Source organism: Cervus canadensis, chromosome 28, assembly GCF_019320065.1.
Source record: "Cervus canadensis isolate Bull #8, Minnesota chromosome 28, ASM1932006v1, whole genome shotgun sequence".
Classification (NCBI taxonomy): Eukaryota; Metazoa; Chordata; class Mammalia; order Artiodactyla; family Cervidae; genus Cervus; species Cervus canadensis.
Genome location: NC_057413.1, coordinates 35,903,849 through 35,929,656, shown reverse-complemented (window position 1 = coordinate 35,929,656; position 25,808 = coordinate 35,903,849). Strand labels below are relative to the sequence as shown.

Below are 25,808 nucleotides of genomic sequence, written 5' to 3'. Positions count from 1 at the left end.
GATAAAATGAATGAAATGAAATGAAAATAAGGCCTCTATTACCAAAGTTGGAGTCAGTCAATTAGCCTAATATCATATTTAGAAACAGTTCAGTTCAGTTCAGTCATGTCCAACTCTTTGCGACACCATGAATCACAAACTCCCAGAGTTTACTCAAACTCATGTCCATCAAGTCGGTGATGCCATCCAGCCATCTCATCCTCTGTCATCCCCTTCTCCTCCTGCCCCCAATCCCTCCCAGCATCAGTGTCTTTTCCAATGGGTCAACTCTTCGCATGAGGTGGCCAAAGTATTGGAGTTTCACCTTCAGCATCAGTCCTTCCTCTGAATATTCAGGACTGAATTCCTTTAGGATGGACTGGTTGGATCTCTTTGCAGTCCAAGGGACTCTCAAGAGTCTTCTCCAACACCACAGTTCAAAAGCATCAATTTTTTGGTGGTATTGACCAAATCAAGAACCAAATTCAAATCTGGTTCTGACTCCAGAGATTGGGCCATCATATATATTCACATGGCCTCAGGTTTATAGAAAGAACTATCAAGTACTTTAATATACATTGCATTGTGCTTACTGAAATTTTTTAACTTTTTTATTAAGATACAACCTACAATTCAGTAAAATGCCTTGACCTACTGTATGAATTATACTATGATGTACTTACCCCCTTTCCTGTGAGCAATCATTTGAGTTGTTTTCAGTTTGGGGTAACTTTAAATAAAGCTGCTATGAACATTCTTGAATAGTCTTTTGGTGAACATATGAACTTATTTCTCACAGTTAAATATTAATATCTAGAAGTAGAACTGCTGTTTCATAAGATACCAGTATGCTCTGCCATAATAGATAATGTCAAAGACTTTTCCAAAGTGATTGTACAATTTTTAGTCCTATGGGCATGCCAACAATCATTTAAAAGGATGTTATAATAATAAAATATGTCATTAAGTAATGTGTATTATATAAATAACATTTTAGAGGGAGAGAAAGAATGGGAGAGTGAGCTACTTATATACACTTTAAACATTCCTAAGAAAATTATCCTGAATATTTTCTATTTCTTTCTTTGCTAGAAATAATGAACTGAACGTACACAGCTGCATTTAGATCCAATCATAAACCCTGAGAGCAAGGTCTGTGTGCTATAATTTGAATATTTTCTGAATCATACCGTACCATAGTCATCTCACTTTTTCAAATTTAATACTCATCATTGGTTTTCACTTGAAATATAAACATATCATATTTCTTTATTAGAAACATAGCTCTAGTCTCTCTAATTAAATGAATGGAAAATCCATATTTTTGCATACACTTCTAGCCCTTGACAATGTAGATTGTCACCAATTCAGATTATATTTAAATTCTTTTAATCTACAGATAGAAAACAAAATGACTCCCCTGAATATTCAATGAGGTTTTATGAAATGTTACCCCTCATCAAATCCCATCTGCCAAACTTCACCCCACCTCCCACCTCTCATTTTCCTGTACCCCATCTCTGTGGTTAGGAATTCAAGCACATACGTACCAATAGTGGAGAGGCAGAGGGAAGGAAATGAGTTTCATGTAAGGACGGAGAAATTAATCACACGCTTGTTATGAAATCATGTAATCATAAAATACTATCACCAAAAGCAACTCAGTTGTCCTGGCCATGACTCCTAATATGTGTATCTTTACCCTTTGTGGCTTCCATTGAAATGCAAGTTAAACAGAGTAGGGGAGAGTAGTATACCAGGCTGTTATTAGTAAGTATTATGCCTTGAATTAGATAATCAAATTACCCAGCAATCTGCAAGCAAAGAGTCATCCAAAATGTGAATAGTTTCAACAAGAGAAAAAGAAATTCAGAAGTCCTGAATATCATTCCAAATTAAAGTACAGCAATGGTGGAAAGCACTGGAAGGAAAAAAGCCCCAGTGCTTTTTGGGATGAAAGACGCCAGAGTTCCAATTAGGGAAGCCAGCTCGCTTTCCCGCTCCCCTCTCATCACTCTAAGAACATATGGCTACATTTGCACAGCTAATTGCCTTCTGACTTCTGGTCCCTCCTGAGTCCACATCATATACTCTTTTAAGAAACAGATACGTTTCCTGCTTCATCCAAAAATCACGATGGTGGAAAAAGGAATGGTAAGAATACACAGGCTGTTTTTAGGTCCTGCCTTTTTAACTGTCTTCTCCTGTGCACAGGCGAGTTCAGCTCACCTGAATCAAAATACGGGTCCTGAAATCAAGTCCTTCAAGCCACAAGCTGTTGGAAGCCCTTGTAGATACTTAAGGATGGTACCTTCCAAAGCACAAGGGGAAATCACTTTCTTTTCCCTCCTCATTCTATTGCATCAAGGCCTTACTTCACTGACTCAAATAAGAACATGCTTGGCTGACTCAAACAGAAACTAAAAACAACAGAAGAATGATATCAGCAAGATAGCAGAATAGAAAGTCACGACAACCATTCCCTAAGTGAAATGCTGGTTTAACAATGATATATGGGCCAAAATACCTTTATGAACATTCCATATTCCAGTCAGGAAGTTGAAGTTCCCCAGATGAGCGCAAAAATAAGAATAACATCTTGGTGTAGGCAATAAGAGTAATTTCACATCAGTTCCCTCTCCAGGATGACACAAATAAGTGCCAAGAGAGATGCCCTTGCTTATAATGACTCCCCAGTGAGGAAGAAAGAAAGATGGAGCCTGCATCTAATGCTCCAGCTTTCAGAGAGACTGGAGAGATGGACAGACTGGTTTCTGCCTTGACTCATTTGCAGCACTGATGGAATCAGAATCAATTGAATGCCTGGGGACTGCAGAGAACAAGCAAGAGTGTGAGGGTGGCTTGTTGTGATATGGCTCTGCATGGTCAGGAGAAGACACATGACTTGAAGCTTCTCCCTCAGGAAGAGAAGAGTGGAGCGTGCATCCAGCATCCCAGGTTTTCAAAGGGCTGCCTGAGGGAATGATATTGGTCTCACCTGACTAATGATGCTGACAAGGAGCCAGCACACCTGGACATCTGGTGGCCACTAAGAACAAGGAAGAGGGGGGAAATCTGTAAAACTAGAGGACTTGAAGTGTTACAGGAAGATACCAAATGGAGTGAAAGATAATAAGTTTCTGAAAAAGAAACCTGTCTCACTAATTAACAAATTGGTTTACACAGTCCGAAAGAAATCACATCCCTCCGAAAATGGTTTCAAAATCTCTAGCCAGACTGATTGCTGAGGGACTTCCACTGGCCAAAGCCTGTTGGTAAAGACTGGGAAAGTGATTGCTTTTTCAAATGTGTAAATCTCAAAACCAAACTATGAAATATATGACTCAATCAAAGGAACATAATAACTCTCCAGATACTGACCCTGAAGAAAGGGAAGTATATTATCTCACAAAGAGTTTAAAATAACCATCATGAGAGGCTCTATGAGCTCAAGGACATGACACATGAACAAAATGAGAAAATCAACAAAGAGAAAATATAAAGGAGAACAAAACAGAAACTTTGGAGCAGAAAAACAGATAATTTAACCAGAAAACTGGCTGGGGGCGGTTAAAAGTCAGCCTTGATCAAGTAGAAGAAAGAATCAGTAGACTCGAAGACAGGTCCTTTGAAATTATCCAGGTAGAGGATCAAAAATTTTAAAGAATGACAAAAATTGAAGAAAGCTTTAATGACTCATGCCCACCATCTAGTAGACCAATATATAGATTATAGAGCTGCAGAAGAAGAAGAGATAAAGAAGAAGAGCTTATTTAAATAAATAATAGCCAAAATTTTCTCAAATGTAGGAAAGGAAGCAGACATTCAGATTCAAGAACTGAAAGAAATCCACATCCAGACACATTATAATCAAATTTTCAAACACAAGGATAAAGAGAGAACTTTGAAATCACCAACAGAAAAGCAACTCACTACATGCAGGGTACCCCATAATCCAATCACCAGATGTCTGCTAGAAATACTGCAGGCGACAGAGGAATGGGATGCTATATTCAAAGTGTTCAAAGAAAAAAATTGCCAACCAAAAATAACATACCTGGCAAACCTGTCATTCAAAATAGAAAGGAAAATAAATACTTTTCTAGATTAAGAAAAAGCTCATCACCACTAGGCCTGCCTAACAAGAAATACTAAGGAGGGCCTTCAAATTGAAAGGATATTAAGCAGCAACACAAAAGCACTGGCAAGTATAAAATTTGCTGGTAAAGGTAAATACAGAGACACAGTCAGAATACTGTAACACTGTAACAGTGATATTTAAATCACTTTTAATTCTGATATAAAAAACTGTGAAAATATATTAATGGATACACAATGTAAGATGATATAATTTGTGGCATCTTTAAGAAGTGTAAAGGGAGCAGAAAAAAAACAAAGATTAGAGTTTTTGAAGTTATTAACTTAAAATAGATTGATATAACTATATGATGTTTTCTATATCAGAGGAAACTAGCATGCTACAGTCCATAGGGTTGCAGAGTCAGAAACGACTGAGTAGGCGTGCCTGTGTTACATAGTAACCCCAAGCAAACCACCTATAGAAAATATACAAAAGTAAATTAAAAAGGAATTTGCATGTCACTACACAAATCAATGAAACACAAAATAAAATAGGAAGAGAGAAAAGAGGAATTTAAAAAAAGTCAGAAAAAAATTAATAAATGACAATATTAAATCATCCCCTATCAGTAGTTACTTCCGATGTGAATTAATTAAAATCCCCAATAAAAGACATAGAGTAGCTAAATGAATTCTAAAAAATAATATTCATGCTGTCTATAAGAAATTTACTTTAGAATTAAGGACACACATAGGATAAAAGTAAAGGGGTAAGGGGATAGAAAAAAGATACTCCATACAAAAGTTCACCAAAAGCGAACAATAATGGTGACAAAATGGACTTTAAGTCAAAAATCTCTCAAAAGAGACAAGGAAGGACATTATATATATATATATATATATGATAAAAATGGTTAATTTGCCAACAAAACATATGACTTATAAATATATATATGCAACCAACATTACAGCACCCAAATATATGAGTCAAACATTGACAAAACTGAAAGGGCAGACAGCAGTCCAATAACAATAAGGAATGTCAATGCTCCAGTTTTAATAATGAATAGAATATTCAGACAGAAGGTCAACAAAACAGAAGAACTTGAACAACACTATAGGCCAAATGAATCTAATAGGCATATATAGAACACACTGCCCACCCCCATCATGGCCACAGCAGCAGAATACACATTCTTCCCAAGCACAGATGAAACAGTCTCGAGGATAGGTCGCATGTTAGGTTAAAATAAATAAATAAATAAGCCTTAACAAATTTAAGAAGATCGAAATCATACCAGGTATATTTTCCAACCACAACTGAATGATATTAAAATAATTTTATTATTTTATTTTATTAATATTTTTCATTAATATGCCAGAAGGAAAACTGGAAAATTCACAAATATGTGGAAATTAATACACTCTTGAACAATCCTTAAGTCAAATAAGGATTTGACTTATTTGACAGAAGATATCTTGATACAAACAAACTGTAAAATTCTACATACCAAAACATATGGGATGCCGCAAAAGCAGTGCTGAGAAGGACATTCATAGCAATAAAAATAATAAAGATCTCAAATAAACAGCCTACCTTTACAAGTCAAAAGAACTGAAAAAGGGCAAACTAAGCCCAAATTGAAAGAAATACTCCCCGCTATAGAAAGAAATCATTTTCCATCACTTTTAGGTGGTCTTGAAATAAGGAATATATTGAACAATACACCTTCAAGGAAACAGTAGATTCATGAAGATGAAATAATCTATGCAGGAACAAAGATGTGGATAATATTTTGTTCATCCTGGATCAACAACAGTAAAATATAAAAGGGAACAACCTTATATGTAAACACCTCAAAATAGAAGTTAACTTTTGTCAAAAAAAAAAGGTGAGTTTGTCAAATAATCAAACACAAATATATAATGTGAGGCTTCTGAAATACAGCAGTGCATTAATTTAGTGCATTAACAACAATGTAATGCAGTATGAAATGTCAAGTGCAAAAAAACTCATATCTTCCACAAGCACAACTTCAAAATGTACATTTTAAAAGATGTCTATTGTACAGTGAATATGTGAACTGAATAGACACAGACATTACTTACATTCTTTTTCTGAGTGTGGATGAAGAAATATTTGGCAAGATTTCAAATTTGATTTTTTTTTTAACAGATCAGACATTTTAGCTGAAAGAAGCTTTACCCCTTTACACACAGCTACTCTTTCATGTGTATTTTTAAAAATTTAAGTACAGAGAATGCATTTATCAAAATACAGATCTTCAGGAAAAGTCTGTGAAGCAAATACTAAACAGACATATTTAATCAAATTTATATTTTATGATTAAAATGAATGGTAAGCATAATTTTACCATGGAAAGTTTATTTTAATAATGAAGTATACCTAACTTCAAAGTGAAAGATTTCTAACTAATCCAACAACACATTAAAAATCTAAATTCCTTTGACCTGTTCAACGCAATAAAAGTTAACACAGTCTTACTGTTAGAGAATCATAAAAAGAATACTGAGCATTTGTATTTACTTATTAGTTTTTTTTTTCTTTTTGTTTTTTTTTCAATTATTTTTATTAGTTGGAGGCTAATTACTTCGCAACATTGCAGTGGGTTTTGTCATACATTGACATGAATCAGCCATGGAGTTACATGTATTCCCCATCCCGACTCTTTTCTAAAAGTTTTATTATAGAAAATACTTAATTTTCTGTGCTCTTTGTTTTGAAGTGGTTTCTTAAAATATTAGCAGATAATCTAAAAAACTTTGAAGTGTTTTTCTCTACCACAGTCCCCTCAAATACAAAGAAAATTTTCTAAGTCATAATCATGTAGAAATTTTTCTATGAAAAGTAAACCAACAACTTTTAGATTTTTTTGTAGGTAAACTGGGAAAAAACATTTCCATTTGCATGAATATGATTTTAGGTAGATGGCACATTAAATGCCTATAATATTAAAAATAAATGATATGAATAAATTATTCTCCCCCCAAATAACGTGAACACAAGCATGTCTGTACTCTAACAGGTTTAATGTTTACCAAAAACTGGAACTTTCCCATGCTTTATGGAATGATGTAAACATAATTAATAGACTAGCAAGCACTACATTTTCAAAGGCTTCCTCATTGCTGGTGGGAGTTTGTTTTTCTCAAGTGAAGTTTTTAAGATTCTTCAAAAGTTTTAAAAATGTTAGTAATTTGATATTTGTTTTCTGTTTTCTTTAATTCTCATTCACAATTGGGTACAGGAATATTCAGTTATTTGTATTAGAAAAAGTGAGGAATAAACCAAATATACAAAAATGGAGAAAATTTAAATAAATAATCTTAAAAGATTATATGCTATATTAATAGAATATTAAAATCATGCATAGAGTAATATAGTATAAATAATGTGAAAGTAGAGTATGAAATTATTTATACAATATTATCCTTATTTAGGCAGTCTTCCCTGGTGGCTCAGACAATAAAGAATTCACTTGCAATGCAGGAGACTTGGGTTCGATCCTTGGATTGGGGAGATCCCCTGGAGGTAATGGCTACCCACTCCAATATTCTTGCCTGGAGAATGCCATGGACAGAGGAGGTTGGCAGGCTACAGTCCATGGGGTCGCAAAGAGTCAGACACAACTGAATAAACACATACACACACACACACACACACACACACACACACACCACATCCTTATTTAGGCACATGAATAAACTCTCAAACACTCTGAAATCAAAAAAGACTAGAATGAAAAAGGCAGAAATCTTGCTAACAGGAGTGATACAATAATATATGATTTACATATATTTTCATTCTTTATGTATCTTAACTTTCTATGACCTCCACAATATAAACACATTGTATCTGAAAGGAAAACACACACACAAAAAAATCACAAACTGTTATCTCCTCCAACTGTAGATTTTACAAGAAAGCAATTGTTCCCCAAAACAAAATTTATCCAGAATAACTCTAACACAGAAATATGTGCTCACTTCAATTCTGACTTAACTCATCTGACATTGAATATAACTGTCTCCCCCACTATAAATGAACAGGTCATACAAAACTGTAAGGAACTGTCATTCTTGTTTCTACAGTATATTAAGGCTTACCTTCACAAAGTTTCTGCTTCATCACCTCCCTTATTTTGGATATTGCAATATAGTCTTCCACATAAAACACATAGGTAGATGAAGGTTTGTTGGCAATAGCTCTAAGTTCTGCCTCTTCTGTTTCTGACCCAACACCAATGGCAAATAACGTTATCCCACTGTCTCTCGCTGCTTCGGCAGCATCCTTGACTTCATCTTGGGATTTACCATCCGTAAGGACTACTGCTATCTTAGTCAGAAATCGTGAGGACTTGGCGAAAAGGTAATCAAGGGCAAACTGGATGGCCTTTCCAGTCCGTGTGTTCCCTCCCAAGTAATGTATTGACTCCATGGCCACCATCAAGTTCTCTCCCGATTTGTGGCTCCCCAGGGGAATCTCCAGGACAGGGTAGTCACTGTACTGGACCACTCCAACCTGAATAAACTTCGGTCCTATGTCAAAGTTCTTTGTGATATTGACAAGCCACTTTTTCACTATTTCAAAGTTTTCTGGGCCAACACTGTAAGAGCCATCCAAGATGAAAACTAAATCGGTCGGAGCAGTACGACAACCTAAGTGAGAAAGAAAACCATCAGTGTACATGTGTTACACAAAAAACAAAAAGAGGAAGGTTTCAGATGCATGAATTTTTAATTAGCCAGACTGGGGAATCCTTTCACAATGAGTATGCATATAAAGTCACCACAGTGCATACCTTAAATATCGTACAATTTTACATATCAATTATGTTGAACACCTCAATAAAGCTGAAAATTTTTAAAGTAAAAGATAGAGTAAGCAGTTTATAAGAATTTTGTGAAGATTAATTTGACACACTGCTTAACTCATGAAAATTCTTTATAAATGAGGGCTATGATTTTTGTTGATATTTTTGAATTATCTCATTTTAAGGATTAATGAATGAATCTGCTTTAAAATCAGAGATTAAAAAATGGATGCTTGCATTGTTAGTGGGAATGTAAATTGATACAGCCCCCTATGGAGAATAGTATGGAGATTCCTTAAAAAACTAGGAATAAAACTACCATATAACCCAACAATCACAGTATTGGGCATATACTCTGAGGAAACCATAACTGAAAAAGACACATGTACCCCCGTGTTCACCGCAGCACTATTTACAATAGCTAGGACATGGAAGCAACCTAGATGTCCTCTGACAGATGAATGGATAAGAAGTTGTGGTACATATACACAATGGAGTATTACTCAGTCATGTAAAGTAACACATTGGAGTTAGTTCTAATGAGTTGGTTGAACCTGGAGCCTATTATACACAGTGAAGTCAGAAAGAGAAAAACAAGTATCACATATTAATGCATATATATGGGATCTAGAAAGATGGTACTGATGAACAAATTTGCGGGGCAGCAGTGAAGACAGACTTGGAGGACTTCCCCGATGGCTCAGACACTAAAGAATCTGACTTCAATGCTGGAGACCTGGGTTTGATCCCTGGGTTGGGAAGATCCCCTGGAGAAGGGAAAGGCTACCCACTCCAGTATTCTTGCCTGGAGAACTCCATGGACAGAGGAGGGTGGCGGGCCCGTCCATGGAGTCGCAGAGAGTCGGACACGACTGAGCGACTTCACTTTCATTTTCAGTGCAGACACAGACATAGAGGACATTTTGTAGACACAGTGGAGGAAAGAAAGGGTGGGACAGATTGAGAGAATAGCATTAGAACATGTGTACATTTACAATTTGTGTACGTTTACATTTACAGTATGTAAAACAGATAACCAGTGGGACTTCGCTGTATGAGGCAGGGAGCTCAAACCCGGTGACCTATGACAACCTAGAGAGGTGGGATGGGATGGGAGTTGGAGGCAGGTTCAAGAGGGAGGGGTAACACGCATCCCTATGGCAAACTCATATTGGTGTATGGCAGGAACCAACACAACATTGTAAAGGGGATGATTAAGTCGTGTGATTTTACTCGAATGAGGTGGTGTCGCCATGCAGAGGGGTGTGAAGGACAGACACTCTTTCAGTAACCTCTGTCATGGGGACCATCGCCAGACTTCAGGGCAGGAACTGCAGAAATGGGATTCTGCCCAGAGACAAACTGTCCCACCCAAGGGAACTCAGTTCTCCTGCTATCTTTGGAGGCTGGATGAGGATGATAGGGTTACGCTTTTATTGGTGTTTTGAGGGAGAGACAGGACAGGAAGGCTGTGTTTGCTGGCTCTTCGAGGTTGCCCTTCTTTGATGCTATGAAGCTCGTTGTGCCTAGAACTGCGAGTGTTTGTGTACCACTTGATTCAGTGGTCATAAACTTGTACAGGGTTATTCTTGGCCCTTTCTACTCCAGTCCAGGGCCATGGGGCATATATTTCATAACTGCAAGATTAGCCAAGAGGACGGACACAAAAGCAAGTACTGCCATTTATAAACCCCAGATGAAATACCACTCTGAGAGATGCCCTTGTAAGAGAGGTGGATCACCAGAGTCACAGGAAAGGAATGCACTGAAGACAAAAGTGTTACTGTTAATCGCTCAGTCATGTCTGACTCTTTGTGACCCCATGGACTGTAGCCCCCCAGGCTCCTCTGTCCATGGAATTCTTCAGGCAAAAATTCTGGAGTGGGTTGCCATTTCCTTCTCCAAGGGATCTTCCTGACCCAGGGACTGAACCTGGGTTTCCCGCATAGCAGGCAGATTCTTTACCATCTGAGCCTCCAGGGAAGCCCACTGAAGATGAAAAGCAGGGTTCAAATATGAGCTCCAGCTCTAACCAGATGTATGCAAAGCCTGTGCAGTTTATGAATTTCTTTTCCCACTCAAAAACAAAGGGTGTTTTTGAGTGGAAATGCTTGGGTGGAGTGAACTATGAAAGCATTCTGCAAACATTAAACATTATTGTTTCAATAAATTTTAAGTCAAGTTGAATCAAGTTGCCAAACCTGTTTTTTACTGTTAGAGGAACATTAATTCATTTATCATAGAGAGCTTATATTTGTAAGTTTTAAAGTATGAATATAAACACACTTTTTGAAAATGTTTATTTATTTATTTTAATTGGAGGACAATCACTTCACAACACTCTGGTGGCCCCTACCAGACATCGACACCAATCAGCCATGGATGCAGGTGCACCCCCCACAACCTGAACCCCCTCCCACCCCCTCCACACCCCATCCCTCTGGGTTGTTCCAAAGCACCGGCTTTGAGGGCCCTGCTTCAGGCGTCCAACTTGCACTGGTTATCTGTTTCACATATGGTAATATACATGTTTCAATGCTATTCTCTCATATCATCCCACCCTCGCCTTCTCCCAGGTAATCCAATAGTCTGTTTTTTACATCTGTGTCTCTTTTGCTGCCTGGCATATAGGATCATTGTTACCGTCTTTCGACATTCCATATATATGCGTTGATATGCTGTATTGGTGTTTCTCTTTCTGACTTACTTTACTCTGTATAATAGGCTCCAGTTTCATCCACATCATTAGAACTGACTCAAATGGGTTCTTTTTATAACTGAATAATATTCCATTGTGCATGTGTACCTCAGCTTTCTTATCCATTCATCTACTGATGGACATCTTGGTTGCTTCCACGTCCTAGTTTCTATAAACAGTGCTGCAATGAACGTTGTACGTGTGTCTCTTTTAATTTTGGTTTCCTCGGTGTGCATGCTAGGATGTCTGTAAAAGGTGCCCTGGATTGCAGAACTACAATTAGCAGCCTTTGGAACTTCCCTAGTGGTGCCGTGGTTACAACTCCACCTCCCACTGCAGGGGAGCAGGTTCTGTCTCTTGTCAGGGAACTAAGATCCTGCATGCCCCGAGGTGCAGTCAACAAAAAAACCCAGCTTTCCTTCTCCCATGCAAGCTTTCCTACAGGCAGTGGAATAAGAGTCAACACATCGAGCTGTCACTAGGCTGAGTCATTTATACACCTGTGTTATTTACATAGATTATCTTGCTATCTCTATAAGTTCACAGGATGGTCCTGGTAATCAATCCTGTGAGTAGGTACTTTATCTCCATATCATGATGCTTATATAAATGACTGAACAAGTGTGGGTTAATAAAATAAGCTATTACCATAGAATTTTCTTAAAATGACTTCTGATAGCTTTTCCTCCCAGTTAATGTGTAACATAGCAATTCATTTATTTCAGGCAATCACAGCGTCAAAGACAGTAAGAATGAGATCCTTAAAGCCAATACTTGGGCTACTTTTATTTCATTTCCCCAGTCAATGTGTTGATAACAAAAAAAGACAATGCTGATAATTCTTACTTGATCTTATTTCCCCATCTTCAGCTAATACAGAATTCTGAAGGAGCAGGACCAAAATTATCCAAAGAAATGTAATATGGTGAGCCATGTTTCTGTTTTTGTTCTGCTTTAGGACTCCTAAAAAGAAATAAAGAGGGGAAAAAAGAAAGTTAAATATATTAGAAAAATAAAGATAAATACCTAACAATTGTAAGTTTGAATTTGGAAACTACAATACCCAGTTAAAGCCAAGTTAATTTTTACTAATCTTGGAATTAACATATGTGTCCAAATAGGCACATTTCAAATATATTAATACAACATAATGAATCGGAGCTGAGGAAGAACATAAGTTTTTTAATTCATAATCATCTTGGGAAAGCAAAAACTTCCCTAAAACTTTAAGCTTTTCTCAAAATATTTACTGGAATCCCTTCTTTTAACACAGCCTGTAGAGCCATATCCTGTTCTTTCTATTATCTCAGGGGCAACACATATCCTTCTCTCTAAATGTGGATTTTCATTTAAGAAATGCCCAAAGGGTATCTGGTAAAAAAAAAAAAAAAAAGCTTATATGATAAAACTGAATGATGGGATTTCATTTTTAATGGTTGTAATAATTATAAACATTAAGCTCTATTTTAATTAACTCATCAGCACTCAGCTATGTGACTTTAACATGTTTTCTAAGTTAGTCCCGGGACTTCACTCCTGGTTAAAGTGTGTAATGTTGCCAAAGACTGACACTCCCAACAATGAGAACATGCCAGATAAACTATAGGCTTTTAACACCCAGCAGAAAAGACAGGGTTTATAGAAACCTAAATGAGCTGAATTCCAAAAGTTATTAATAGAACAGAAAAGATCCAGGGCTCCTTTCATTCCAGGAGGAGGAAGAATTTGCCACAGTATAGAAGAAACCAAAGTTGGTGTGAAGACTAGAATTCTGAGAAGCCCCAGCCACAGAGCAAGGATGCCCTCAGTCAGCAATCTTCCCCAGGAGCCTTATCTAGGTACATGGAATAGACAAGTAATACAGAGAAAATTGAGAGCAGGATAAAACAATCTAGAGAGATTTTTTTTTCCCTCCCTCTCCTTCTTCAGGTACCCGGGGAACTCCTCAAATACAAATCCTTGTCTTGCTGAAGGTTAGGGGAGAAGCAGCAGAACTGAGAAAAGCCCTTCCAAGGCACACTGGGCCTTCACTACAGTGGCGAGACACGAGAGGAAATGGAACTCAAACACAAAAGGCGGAAACTATACTGACAAGCTGAGAGAAATCTTCCAAGTGTCCTCCAAGATATGAGAAGAAACAAGAAAATTTTACTCTGATCAGGAGAAAAACGCTCAATATAAGCAGATTCAGAGATAAAGAAGGCTGAGCACTGAAGAATTGATGCTTTTGAACTGTGGTGTTGGAGAAGACTCTTGAGAGTACCTAGGATTGCAAAATATCAAACCAATCAATCCTAAAGGAAATCAATTCTGAATGTTCACTGGAGGGACTGATGCTGAGGCTGAAGCTCCAGTACTTTGACCACCTGATGCGAAGAGCCAACTCATAGAAAAAGACCCTGATGCTGGGAAAGATTGAAAGCAGGAGAAGAAGGGGATGACAGAGGATGAGATGGTTGGATGGCATCATCAACTCAATGGACATGAGTTTGAGCAAGCTCCGGGAGATAGTGAAGAACAGGGAAGCCTGGCCTGCTGCAGTCATGGAGTCCTAAAGAGTTGCGCACAACTGAGCAACTGAACAACAAGAGATGACCTCAATATCAGAAGCACCAAGCAGGATTTATAAAATGACCATGATAAACATGTTAAAGGATCTAATGAGTAAGATGGACAACAGTATACAAAAACATGAAATTTCGAAGAGGGATACAAACTATTGAAAAAATATGCGAATGAGATGTCAATGCAAATATATATTTAAAAAGAACTAATGCAGTGAGTGCATATATCAAAAGAAAAGATCAGTAAGCTTGAAGATAAATCAAGAGAAATTAACCAAATTAAACTCAAAGGTATAGGAAGATGAGTGAGTCATGCAAGCAACAGAGCTTCTGAACTCTGTGGGACAGCATCAAGTGGTCTTCATTTATTAATAGCACACAGGTAATTAGCTTCTCATATGGAAAGGATAAAGTGAATAAAGAAATATTTTTAAATACAATGGCCAAGAATTTTCCAATTGACAAACCCTGCCACCAATCAGATCAAACAAACCGCAAACAAAATACAAAGTAAGTCACACCTAGGTACAGCATAATTAGTTGAAAGTTTAAGAGTAAATTCTTAAAACTGACCAGCGGGAAAAAATGAATGACATACAAAGGAACAACAGTAAGAATTTTAGATAGAAATTTCATGGTAAAAAATGGGTAATGGATCAGAAAGACATAAAATTTTAAATATGTAGATATCTAATAACAAAGCTTCAGAATACATGAAGAAAAATGGGGGAAATTTTTTTTAAATGACAAATTCACCCTATATGCAAAAACAGAAAAAGAGACACAGATGTACAGAACAGACTTCTGGACTCTGTGGGAGAAGGCAAGGGTGGGATGTTCTGAGAGAATAGCATTGAAACAAGTATACTATCAAGGGTGAAACAGATCACCATCCCAGGTTGGATGCATGAGACAAGTGCTCGGGGCTGGTGCACTGGGAAGACCCAGAGGGATGGGATGGGAAGGGAGGTGGAAGGGGGGATCGGGATGGGGAACACATGTAAATCCATGGCTGATTCATGTCAATGTATGGCAAAAACCACTACAATATTGTAAAGTAATTAGCCTCCAACTAATAAAAATAAATGAAAAAAATAAAATTAAATTAAAAAATAAATAAAATAAAATGATAAATTCATATCAAAATGTGAGATTTTAACATTCATTTCTCAGTAATTATTGAATTAGACAAAAAAAATTAGTAAGAGTACATGCATGCATGCTAAGTCTCTTCAGTCGTGTCCAATTCTTTGTAACCCCATGAACTATAGCCTGCCAGGCTCCTCTGTTCATGGGATTCTCCAGGCAAGATACTGGAGTATATTACCATGCCCTCCTCCAGGGGATCTTCCCAACCCAGGGATTGAATCCACATCACTTATGTCTCCTGTATTGGCAGGTGGGTTCTTTACCACTAGCACCACCTGGTAAGAGTGCAAAAGGTTTAAAAAACATTATCAACCAACTTCACCTAGTGGACATTCATAGAATGCTCCACCTAACAACAGCAGAATATACATTCTTTTGTTGTACATGTGAAAGTCACCAAACAGACCACATGCTGGCAAAAAAAACAAGCTTCAAGTTCCAAAGAAATGAAACCACACAAATTATGTTCTTTGACCTAAATGACATTAAATTAGAAAAAGAAGGATGTCCCTGGTGGCCTAGTGGTTAAGAATCTGACTGACAATGCAGGGGACACAGGTTTGATCCTTGGGACAGGAATATTCCACAAGCCGAGGGGTAACTAAGCCAGTGGGTTACAACTTCTGAGCCCACAGGTGCAACTACTGAAGCTCGCATGCCCTAGAGACCATATTCTGCAACAGGAGTCACCGCAGTGAGGAGCCTTAGCACCACAACTGGAGAGTAGTCCCACCCGCAGCAATGACAGAAAGCCCAAGCACAGGCGGCAACAAAGGCCCAGCACAGCCACAAACAATAAATTAATTAGTTTAAAATTTTTTTAATAAAACAAGTGATTTTTTTAAAGGAAAAAAATCCCAAAATACTTGGAAATTAACCAATGTACTTCTAAGTAATTCATGAGTTAAAAAGAAAATCAAAGGAAAATCTTAAAGCATTTCAACTGATCAATTTAAAAAAAGAAAGAATCAAAAATTCATGATGCATTTAAAGCTCTACTAAGAGGGAAACTTTAGTTTTAAAAGCGTATTTTAGAAAAGAAGAAAAATGAAAAATCAATATCTAAGCTTCCACCTTAATAAGCTAAAGAAAGAACAACAAATTAAACGTAAAATATTAAAAAAAGGAATAATCAATGAAATAGAAAACTGAAAAACAACAAATGTAAAGAATTCATTCTTTAACAAATAAATATACTTATCCTAGCAAGAATAGTCAAGAAATAAGACAGAAAATATATATTACCTGAGTCAAAATTGAAACAAGAGATGATACTACAGAGCCTACAGACCTTAAAGGATAATAAGTAGGCAGATGAAATGGTCAAAGTCTTAAGATTGAAAGTGAAGGTCACTCAGTCATGTCCAACTCTTTGAGACCCCATGGACAATACAGTCCCTGGAATTCTCCAGACCAGAATACTGGAGTGGGTAGCCTTTCCCTTCTCCAGAGGATCTTTCCAACCCAGGGATCGAACACAGGTCTCCTGCATTGCAAGTGGATTCTTAACCAGCTGAGCCATAAGGGAAGCCCACTATTTACTGAAACTGATCTAAATTGAAATTATTAAAGAAATTGAATTTTTATTCAAAAATTTTCCCACAAATAAAACTCCAGTGCCAAATAGTTTCACCAGTAATTTCTACCAAACATTAAAAAAGTAATAAATACTTTTATAAAGCAAAATTAAATGAAAATAGAGGAAGAGAAAACTCTCCTCAACTTCTAGTATAAAGCCAACATAACTTTAACAGAAAACTAGACAAAGATATTAAAAGATAAAACTATAGTCCATTATCCTTCATGAGGCAAGGATGTAAAAATACAGAATGAATCTTTAGCAGATAAAATCTAGCAACATGTGAAAAAGACCATGACCAAGTAAGGCTGAGCTCACTGATGCAAGAATATTTAACGTTTAAATCTCAGGACTCTCCTGGTGGTCCAGTTGTTAGGACTCCAGCTTCGGGTGCAGGGGTCGCAGGTTCCATGTCTGGGTGAGGAGCTAGGATCCCCCATGCCACAGGGCAACTAAGACTGCATGCCACAACTCCTAAACCCCCTGCCTCAACTAGAGAGGCTGCGTGCTGCCAACTACAGAGCCCACGCACTCCGGAGCCCGCAAGCTACCCGTGTGCCACAAGGAAGACCCCGCATGCTGCAACTAAGGCCCAGGGCAGTCAAAAATAAATAAATACTTTTTTAAAAAATTCAAATCTCAGTTGATGTAATTTACAACACTAAGAAAGTAAAAAAAAAAAAAATTGTGTGGACATCTCAATTTACACAGCAAAGTTATTTAATAAAATTTAGCACCCATTCATGATAAAACCCTCAGTAAACTAAGACTAGGAGAAAATTCTTCAATTTGACGAATGCCATCTATGAAAAATCTATAGCTCAGATCATATTGAGTGGTGAAATGCAGTCTCCCCCAAGTCAGTAAAAATTAAGGCCATATTCTCACATTACTTCTATTCAAAAATATACAGGAAATCCTAGCCGGTGCCACATTTCAAATAACAAATAAAAGGTATAAAAAAACTATAACAAAGAATTAAAACTGCAATTATTTACAGACAACATGATTATCTACATAGAAACTTGAAATCTACTAAAACTCTAGCAGAACCAGTAAGTAAATTTAGCAAGGTCACAGGATACAAGGTTAATAGTTTTTTTAAAAATATATATACATACAGGCAACACAATGAGGGATATAATATATGCAATATTATGAAAGTTTTCAATATAATCCAATACTATTAAAGCATCATAAACCTAGAAATAAAGTTATTGAAAATTGTGAACAATCTCTACACTAAAATATATAATACATTGTTGAAAGAAATTAAAGATCAAATAAATGGAGAAATCTATATTCCTGGATTAAAAGACTCAGAATTGATTACATCTTTATCCTCCTCAAATTGATCAATAGATTCAACACAATCCCAATCAAATCTTGACCCCACCTCATTTCATATGCAAAAATTAGATGAAGTATAGATCTAAAGGTAAAGCTAAAATTATAAGCTTTCTAGAAGAAAACATAAGAGAATAGCTTCATAATCTTTGGATTAGGTGAATTTTCTTAGGACATAGAAACCATTAGCAATTTTAAAAATGGATTCACATTGGATTTCACCAAAATTAAAAGATACCATTAAGAAAATAAGTCAATATTTAGAGTAAAATATTTACAAAACATGATTCATACACAGACTAACTTATATAACTGCTAGAAATCAACAGAAAACAATGCATTTTTTTAAAGAGCAAAAGTCTTGGACAAACTTTAAATTATCAAGAAAATATAGAAATAGCCAATAAGCATATTAAATGGTTCTCATCATTAGTTACCAAAGAAGTGTATGTTAAAACCAGAATAAGATATCATTTCACACCCACTAAAATGGCTAAAATTAAAAAACTGACAATATCAAATGTTTATGAGTCTATGTGGAGAAATTGGAACACACACATGTATGATAAGAGTGTAAAATGATGTAACCACTTCAGAGAAGTGTTAAGTTCAGTTTCTTACAAAATTAAACTATGACCAGCAATCCTTTCGCTAATAGAGTAATGAAAACATGTGCCAACAAAAAGACTTTAACAATGTTTATAGTAATTTTATTCATAATAGTTCCAAACTAAAAATAACTCAAATGCCATCCACAGGAAAATGGATAAACAAGTTGTTGATTATTCACGTAATGGAACAGAGCAACAAAAAATAAACTTTTATTATATTCAACAACATGAATAATTTTAAATATATTCTATTTAATGAAAGGAGACAAACACAGAAGAATACACAGAGCATGATCCCAGGTATATGAAGTCCCAAAACAAAAAACTGCACTGTTAGGAAAAGTTTGCCTTTGATGAGAAGAGACTGGAATGTAGCACAAATTACTATACTGTGTGTTACAAATAGTCTATATTTGCAGTGATGATATTTGGGTGCACAGATTGGAATAGGCTTAAAAGCTGTAAAATTTGTTGGACACAATTTATACCTCAGTGAAAAACAATGAGTCCAAAATCATCACCATCATTTTTTAAATTAGGCTGGCCCTTTTAACAAAGAGCTTATAAAGGTCAAAAAATGTCATTGAGAAAGAAGCATTTTTGGTGAGTCATCACCAGAATGTACTGTTTTATGGCAACAACATGTACTAATAAATATTGACTAACTTCCTTCTCCAAAACCTCAAATTAAGCTATTCTGCTCCTCTACCAAAAATATCCTCATTATTTCTACATAGTATTTAATTTCTTCAGAATCCTTGGGCTAAAGTGAATTGTCTAATTGCTTTATATTTTAGTTGACAACTGTCAATGTAGACAATATAAAAAGCGCATTAAATAAATATCACCACCATATTATTTCACCATGGAAACATAACTCATATATTTAACAAATACATTTTACAGTTATTTAATTGGACATATGCTTATGCATCCTGGAGGAGGGCATGGCAACCCACTCCAGTATTCTTGCCTGGAGAATCCCATGGACAGAGAAGCCTGGCGGGCTACAGTCCATAGGGTCACAAAGAGTTGGACATGACTGAAGTAACTTGGCATGTACACATACTTATGCATGGAGTATATAAACTGAGGCATATTGAGTTTTATCATTTTTTTCTGTCTTTTGGGGAGCTTATTAAACATATGGATGACTTAACCCTACCCACTGGCTTCAGATTGCAGGGCAAGGGGCCAAACGCTTAAAACAAAAAGCTTCCCATAGACTAATGTCCACCAAAGTTCTAGAAATTCTGGTATAAGAAAAAAGACACTTCCTATTCCTCTATGGGGCTTCCCTGGTGGTTCAGCAGTGAAGAATCTGCCTGCAATGCAGGAGTTGCAGATGTGAGTTAGATTCCTGGGTCAGGAAGAACCCCTGGAGGACAGCATGGCAATCCACTCCAGTATTCTTGCCTGGAGAATCACCATGGACAGAGGAGCCTGGTGAGCTACAGTCCATGGAGTTGCAAAGAGTCGGACAGGACTGAAGAGACTTAGTATGCATGCATGCATTCCCCTTATAGAGAAGTAAGTTAGCAACCCTAAATAGGAAAGCGTAACTCAGAATCTCTACATTCAAAATTGACTACTCAGAGAGTAATTAGGCAACCTTAGCATCCTTCAAACGTCAACATGCACACAAATAAGAGATTCATTAAAGGGCAGACTCTGATTCAGTAAGTTTGTCACCTATGATTATTCATATGAATGAAGGCCTCTAAGGAACATAGGAACACACACTGTCCTTAAACATGAAAAAGCTTGTTTTAGAAAAATGTTACTTAAAGAACTTCCTCATGAATAAGGATAAAGGGGGAAATTACTTTTAATAGCATGTAGGAATTTAAACTGAGCTCTCCTGCTAATGGAAAATATATACTAGGCTAACTATCCACCAAGCAATCCAGATTATAGATTTAACACTGCCCCTAACCCACTATAATTCAATATCCTTACAGTGTTCTAATGCTCAAAAAAAGGAAATGAAACCGGTGATTTGTAATCTTCTTTCAACTATGGAGATGATGATCTATATACTATAACCTCATAGGATTATTGTGATAAGGAAAACTTACAGTGTAAAATGCTTGAGACTATTCTATGCCATTTAATCTTGGGAAGTGTTGAGGAAAATAAGACTGACCTAGAGAACATGACTGGCCTGTTGCACATACTCTATAAGCAACAGACTCAGAACTTACACTCAGATTCTCTCACTCCAGAATTCTTTCCAGTCTTCATTCAATAGCAAATATTTCTCAAGTGCTTATTATGTAACAGACACTCTTTCAGGTGCTGGGCATTCAGAAGTGACCAAACTAGATAAGGAATCTGCTTTCGTGGTGCCTACGTACCAAAGACTAAATAAATGATTGATGAGACCATTTCAGACACTGGTAGATGCTCTAAGGTACCTTGGCCAGGAGCAGAGCAAGGGCTGATTTCAATACAGAGCTCAGAGAAGGCATCTGAAAGGCTGCCCTGTGAGCTGACTCTTGAAGGAATATGAAGGAGCCATCCTGCCCGAAATGGAGGACCAGCTTTCCTTCTGTGGATGGAGCAAGTTTGTTTGTTCCAGGGACAGGTGGAAGGTTAGTGACAGAGAGGTGAGAGAGGAAGGGGAGGAAGGGCAGGAGCTACACCGAGTCAGCAGGACCCCACCTGGTGTGTTATGTCTCAAACTGTTCCCCCTGAATGCACAATGAATCCAGGGAGGGTATGTTATATTGAGAACCTTTCCCCCTGAATGCACAGTGAATCCAGGGAGGGTGGGCAGCTCCTGTGCATCATGGTAAGGTTTTCCCATTGGGTAGAGCATCCCACTTTCAAAATCAAAGAGATCTCTAAACTTTAAGGATTAGGTGACTCTCGAGAAATGAGATCAATTGATGATTATCTTCTTTTACTTTTTATCTCTCTTCCATTTTCTAAGTTTATAAAAATGGTTCAGAGAACCTATTCGCTGGGCAGGAAGAGAGACACAAATGTAGAGAACAGACTCGTGGACACAGGGGAAGGAGAGGGCGGGAAGAATTGAGAGAGCGAGCATTACCACGTATAAAACAGAGAGCTGGCGGGAGTCTGCTGCATAGGACAGGGAGCGTAGCTCAGTGCCCTGTGACGACCTAGTGGGGCGGGATAAGGGTGGGAAGGGAGGGTCCAGAGGGAAGGGACATATGTATACATATAATTGATGCACTTCACCGTAGAGCAGAAACTTACACAATGTTGTAAAACAACTATACTCCAATTTAAATATATATATACACACACATATATATATATATATCTGCTATATTACGTTCCACTGCCACTATCACTAATATTTTGTTAAGATCAAAATAAATACTTTATTTTGTAATAAGTTGTAAGTCAACTTCTGAGAGAAGTGGATACAAATGAGAGCAACTTCCTTTTCTCCTTGCAGTGAATGGGTCTCACTGGGTCTGTGGCCGGAAAGGCATGGGAATTCGCGTGAGCAGCACCAGGAATGCAACAAAGCTTTGAAAACAAGGGACTGTCGGGAAAAATGCCATCTCAAAATGTGGTTGCTAAGCTTGGTCATAAACCCATCAAATAAATTTGAAGACTAAAAATAGTCCCCTCTTGAGACACTAACACTCATGCACATATTTATATGCTCTTTGAACCAAATTGTAAAACAGGAAAAGGAGGGGAAACTGAAATTCTGGACTCCATGCTTTTACACACACACACACACACACACACTCCTATTGTGTTCTATATTTTTAGCATCAAGGTGATAGTCATGCATGCTAAGTCGCTTCAGTAATGTCTTACTCTTTGTGATCCTATGGACTACAGACTATCAGCCTATAGTCTACAGTCTGTCCATGGGATTCTCCAAGCAAGAATACTGGAGTGGGTTGCCATGCCCTCCTCTAGGAATTGAACCCATGTCTCATGTCTCCTGCATTGGCAGGTGGGTTCTCTACCACTAGCACCACCTGGGAAGCCCTAAGATGGTAGGAAAGTGTTAGTCACTCAGTCGTGTCCAACTCTTTGCGACCCCATGAACTGTAGCTGGCCAGGTCCTCTTGTCCTTGGAATTCTCTAGGAAAGAATACTGGAGTGGTTTGCCATTCCCTTCTCCAGGGCATCTTCCCAACCTAGGAATTAAAGCCAGGTCTCCTGCATTGCTGTCTGAGTCACTAAGGTGGTGGGAGAAGTATCAACTGGGACAGATAGAACTGAAAACCGCAAAATGCTGGCAAACCAGTGAAAGAATTAAGAATGGGTTCATGGACACATGAAAAGTTTGGTTTGTGTGAGTAATCATTAAAACAACACAACTAAAGTTATATCTTCTGGAACTTCATAGGTCAAATTAAGCTCCCCAAAATATGTAATTAACCAAGGCCATCTTGATTATGTATAACAGTTCGTGGTTAACTAAACAACTGACATCTGTTATCATATTTCTCTAAATAAAAATCTAGTATTGTAAGGAGACAGGTAATTATAAATCCTCATTCTGTAGACAGGAGGCTAACAGATTCCAAGAAGCTATGATTTTACACTTTGCAGAATTTGCTCTCATGCTGCAGAGTGGGAGACTGCTTTCTTGATCTGTTTATAGAGTATACCACACAGCACCCATTAGAGCTATACAAGAAAAAGTGAATGGCAGTGACTTGGTGGAGTTACTGAAGTTTGGCGGGGAGGTTTAAAATCCCATCTGGCCATAGCAGCTTCTAAATATTCAAGCAATGAAATAATGTACATGTCTGTGTAACCATTTAAAAGGAGGCCAGTAAAAGATAGTCAAGGAACATGGAGTACAGTGTATTTTATTGGCCTGTACCAGCAAATCCACTAAAATCAGGACATGGGATCCCGTTGGTAATTTTAAACTGTGCATATAAATGTAGCACTTTTTCCTATCCTCAAATTCCTCTTTTATTAACATAAATTAGCCTAATTTTTATTTTTTTCTCTTAACTCGGTTCTAATTTTTACAGTAAGGCATATGAAAAGCAAAGACATCAATTTCCAAAGGGAAAGCTAATAAAATTTTGAAATTCTAATTCAGGTCAAATTGTACTCCAGCTTCCTAATCTCCCAATTCTTCCACGATACACCAAAAAGTGTGCTGGAAAACAGCGCATGTGATGTGAGTTCTGGTCCTAGATGTGCCTGGTATGCCAACTCAGAAAATAAAATGTAAGCATTTGTAAAGCGAAAAAGCAGTACAGGATAATAAAGAGAAAATAAATGGATAGACAAAAGAGGAGCCAGGGTAAAAGAAAACGGGAAGAAGAAAGCAACTAATGCCCAAGTGATATGAAGAAAATCATCAGTAAGCAACTCTAGTACCCCAATGTGGTTTCTTATACCATTTCCCATTAAAAGAAATCAGGCTCTTTAGGGAGAAGAGCAGATTCCAGGTCTGAGGGACATGAGAGAGAGGAATCTTGTCATTCTAAAAACAAGGAAAGTCTTAAGAGTGACTAGCATTAGATCAAAATGACCCAAAAGCTAAACTGAGGGGTTCCTATTTGCTAAAGATAAGACCATCTGACCATTGAAAATGATAATGGCTACACTAAACCTATGAATTCATGATGATAAATACTAAAAATAAAAACCACACTTGGGTCACCTTTGGAGATTGCTAGCATACAAATAAAGAAAAAGAATCAAATATTTATCCTACTTTTCCTACATGGATAATAATTCAGAGTAATAATACAATTAATGAGGCAACAGTTAATAAATGCCAGAACATAACAGAATTAGAAAAATCATATTTTGCAACTACTAATGAATGAGTTGTTGTCACTAAGTCATGTCCAACTCTTTGCAACCCCACAGACTGGAGTGCACCAGGCTTCCCTGTCCTTCCCAATATCCTAGAGTTTGCTCAAACTCATGCCCATTGAGTCTATGATGCCATTCAACCATCTTAGCCTCTATCACCCCCTTCTCCTCCTGCCCTCAATCTTTCCCAGCATCAGGGTCTTTTCCAGTGAGTCAGCTCTTCACATCTCACAGCTCTTCACAGCTCTTCACAAGGCCAAAGTATTGGAGCTTCAGCTTCAGTATCAGTCTTTCCAATGAATATTCAGGGTTGATCTCCTTTAGGATGGACTGGTTTGATTTCCTTGCAGTCCAAGGGACTCTCAAGAGTCTTTTCCAGCACCACAATTTGAAAGCATCAGTTCTCCAGTGCTCAGCCTTCTTTATATTCATAAATACAATACGGCAAAGAAAGCCAGGGCTGCCAGTATGACTGGGTGAAAGGTTAGAGACGAAATCAGAACACACGCATTACTTGACGGCACTTGAACCCACTCACCTACCTTATTGAGCATCATTAAAGTGAGTAAGATGCATGCTGCTCCAGACATGACGTAATAGGAGCACATGGCCGTCTGTGAAGTATTTTCCGTCAATAATAAAGAACACTTGAAACTACTCACGTCTCTGTATCTACCCAATTACAAGAAATTCCATCCTGTCTTAAATGACACCAAGATGATGAAATCAGTGAAAGTGAAAATTTGTACAATTAATAAACAAGTGCCATAAAAACAAAAGAGAGATTAAATGTAATTGTGGACTTTGTTGGAATCCTGATTGAAACAACAAACTGTACATATTTTTGAGACATAGAAAACTGAACATGGACTGGGAATTAGATGACATACACCATTTTAAAAAATTCACTGGGTATAATAGAAGCATGGTGGTTTGTTTGCATCACCTTCTTAAGTAATTGAAGAAAAAAATATAAATGTTTATTATACAAATATAATAAAAGTAGAAGCCACCCAATGGAGGAAAATATTTGTAACAGATACAATAAAAAAAAAATTGTATCCAAAACACAAATTTTCTATTCTAAATGTTTTGTAAGATGAATAGCCAACCCTATTGGTTTTATCTTTTTCTTAGTTTAAAACTTTTTAATGGCCAGAGGTTACTAAAAAATATGTCACA

At 37.1% G+C, this 25,808-nt stretch overlaps 1 protein-coding gene across 2 annotated transcripts in view; it reads right to left on the bottom strand.

Annotated features, from left to right (window-relative positions):
* Nucleotides 1–25,808, bottom strand: part of COL21A1 (collagen type XXI alpha 1 chain) — a 213,726-nt gene that overhangs the window by 134,447 nt on the left and 53,471 nt on the right. For both annotated transcript variants that reach the window (XM_043449847.1, XM_043449846.1), the window contains exons 2-3: nt 12,439–12,555; nt 8,188–8,739 (exon numbers count right to left, since the gene is read on the bottom strand). In XM_043449847.1, the coding sequence (XP_043305782.1) occupies nt 8,188–8,739; nt 12,439–12,526 (640 nt within the window). In that variant the 5' untranslated portion in view covers nt 12,527–12,555. The remainder of the gene's footprint in view (nt 1–8,187; nt 8,740–12,438; nt 12,556–25,808) is intronic.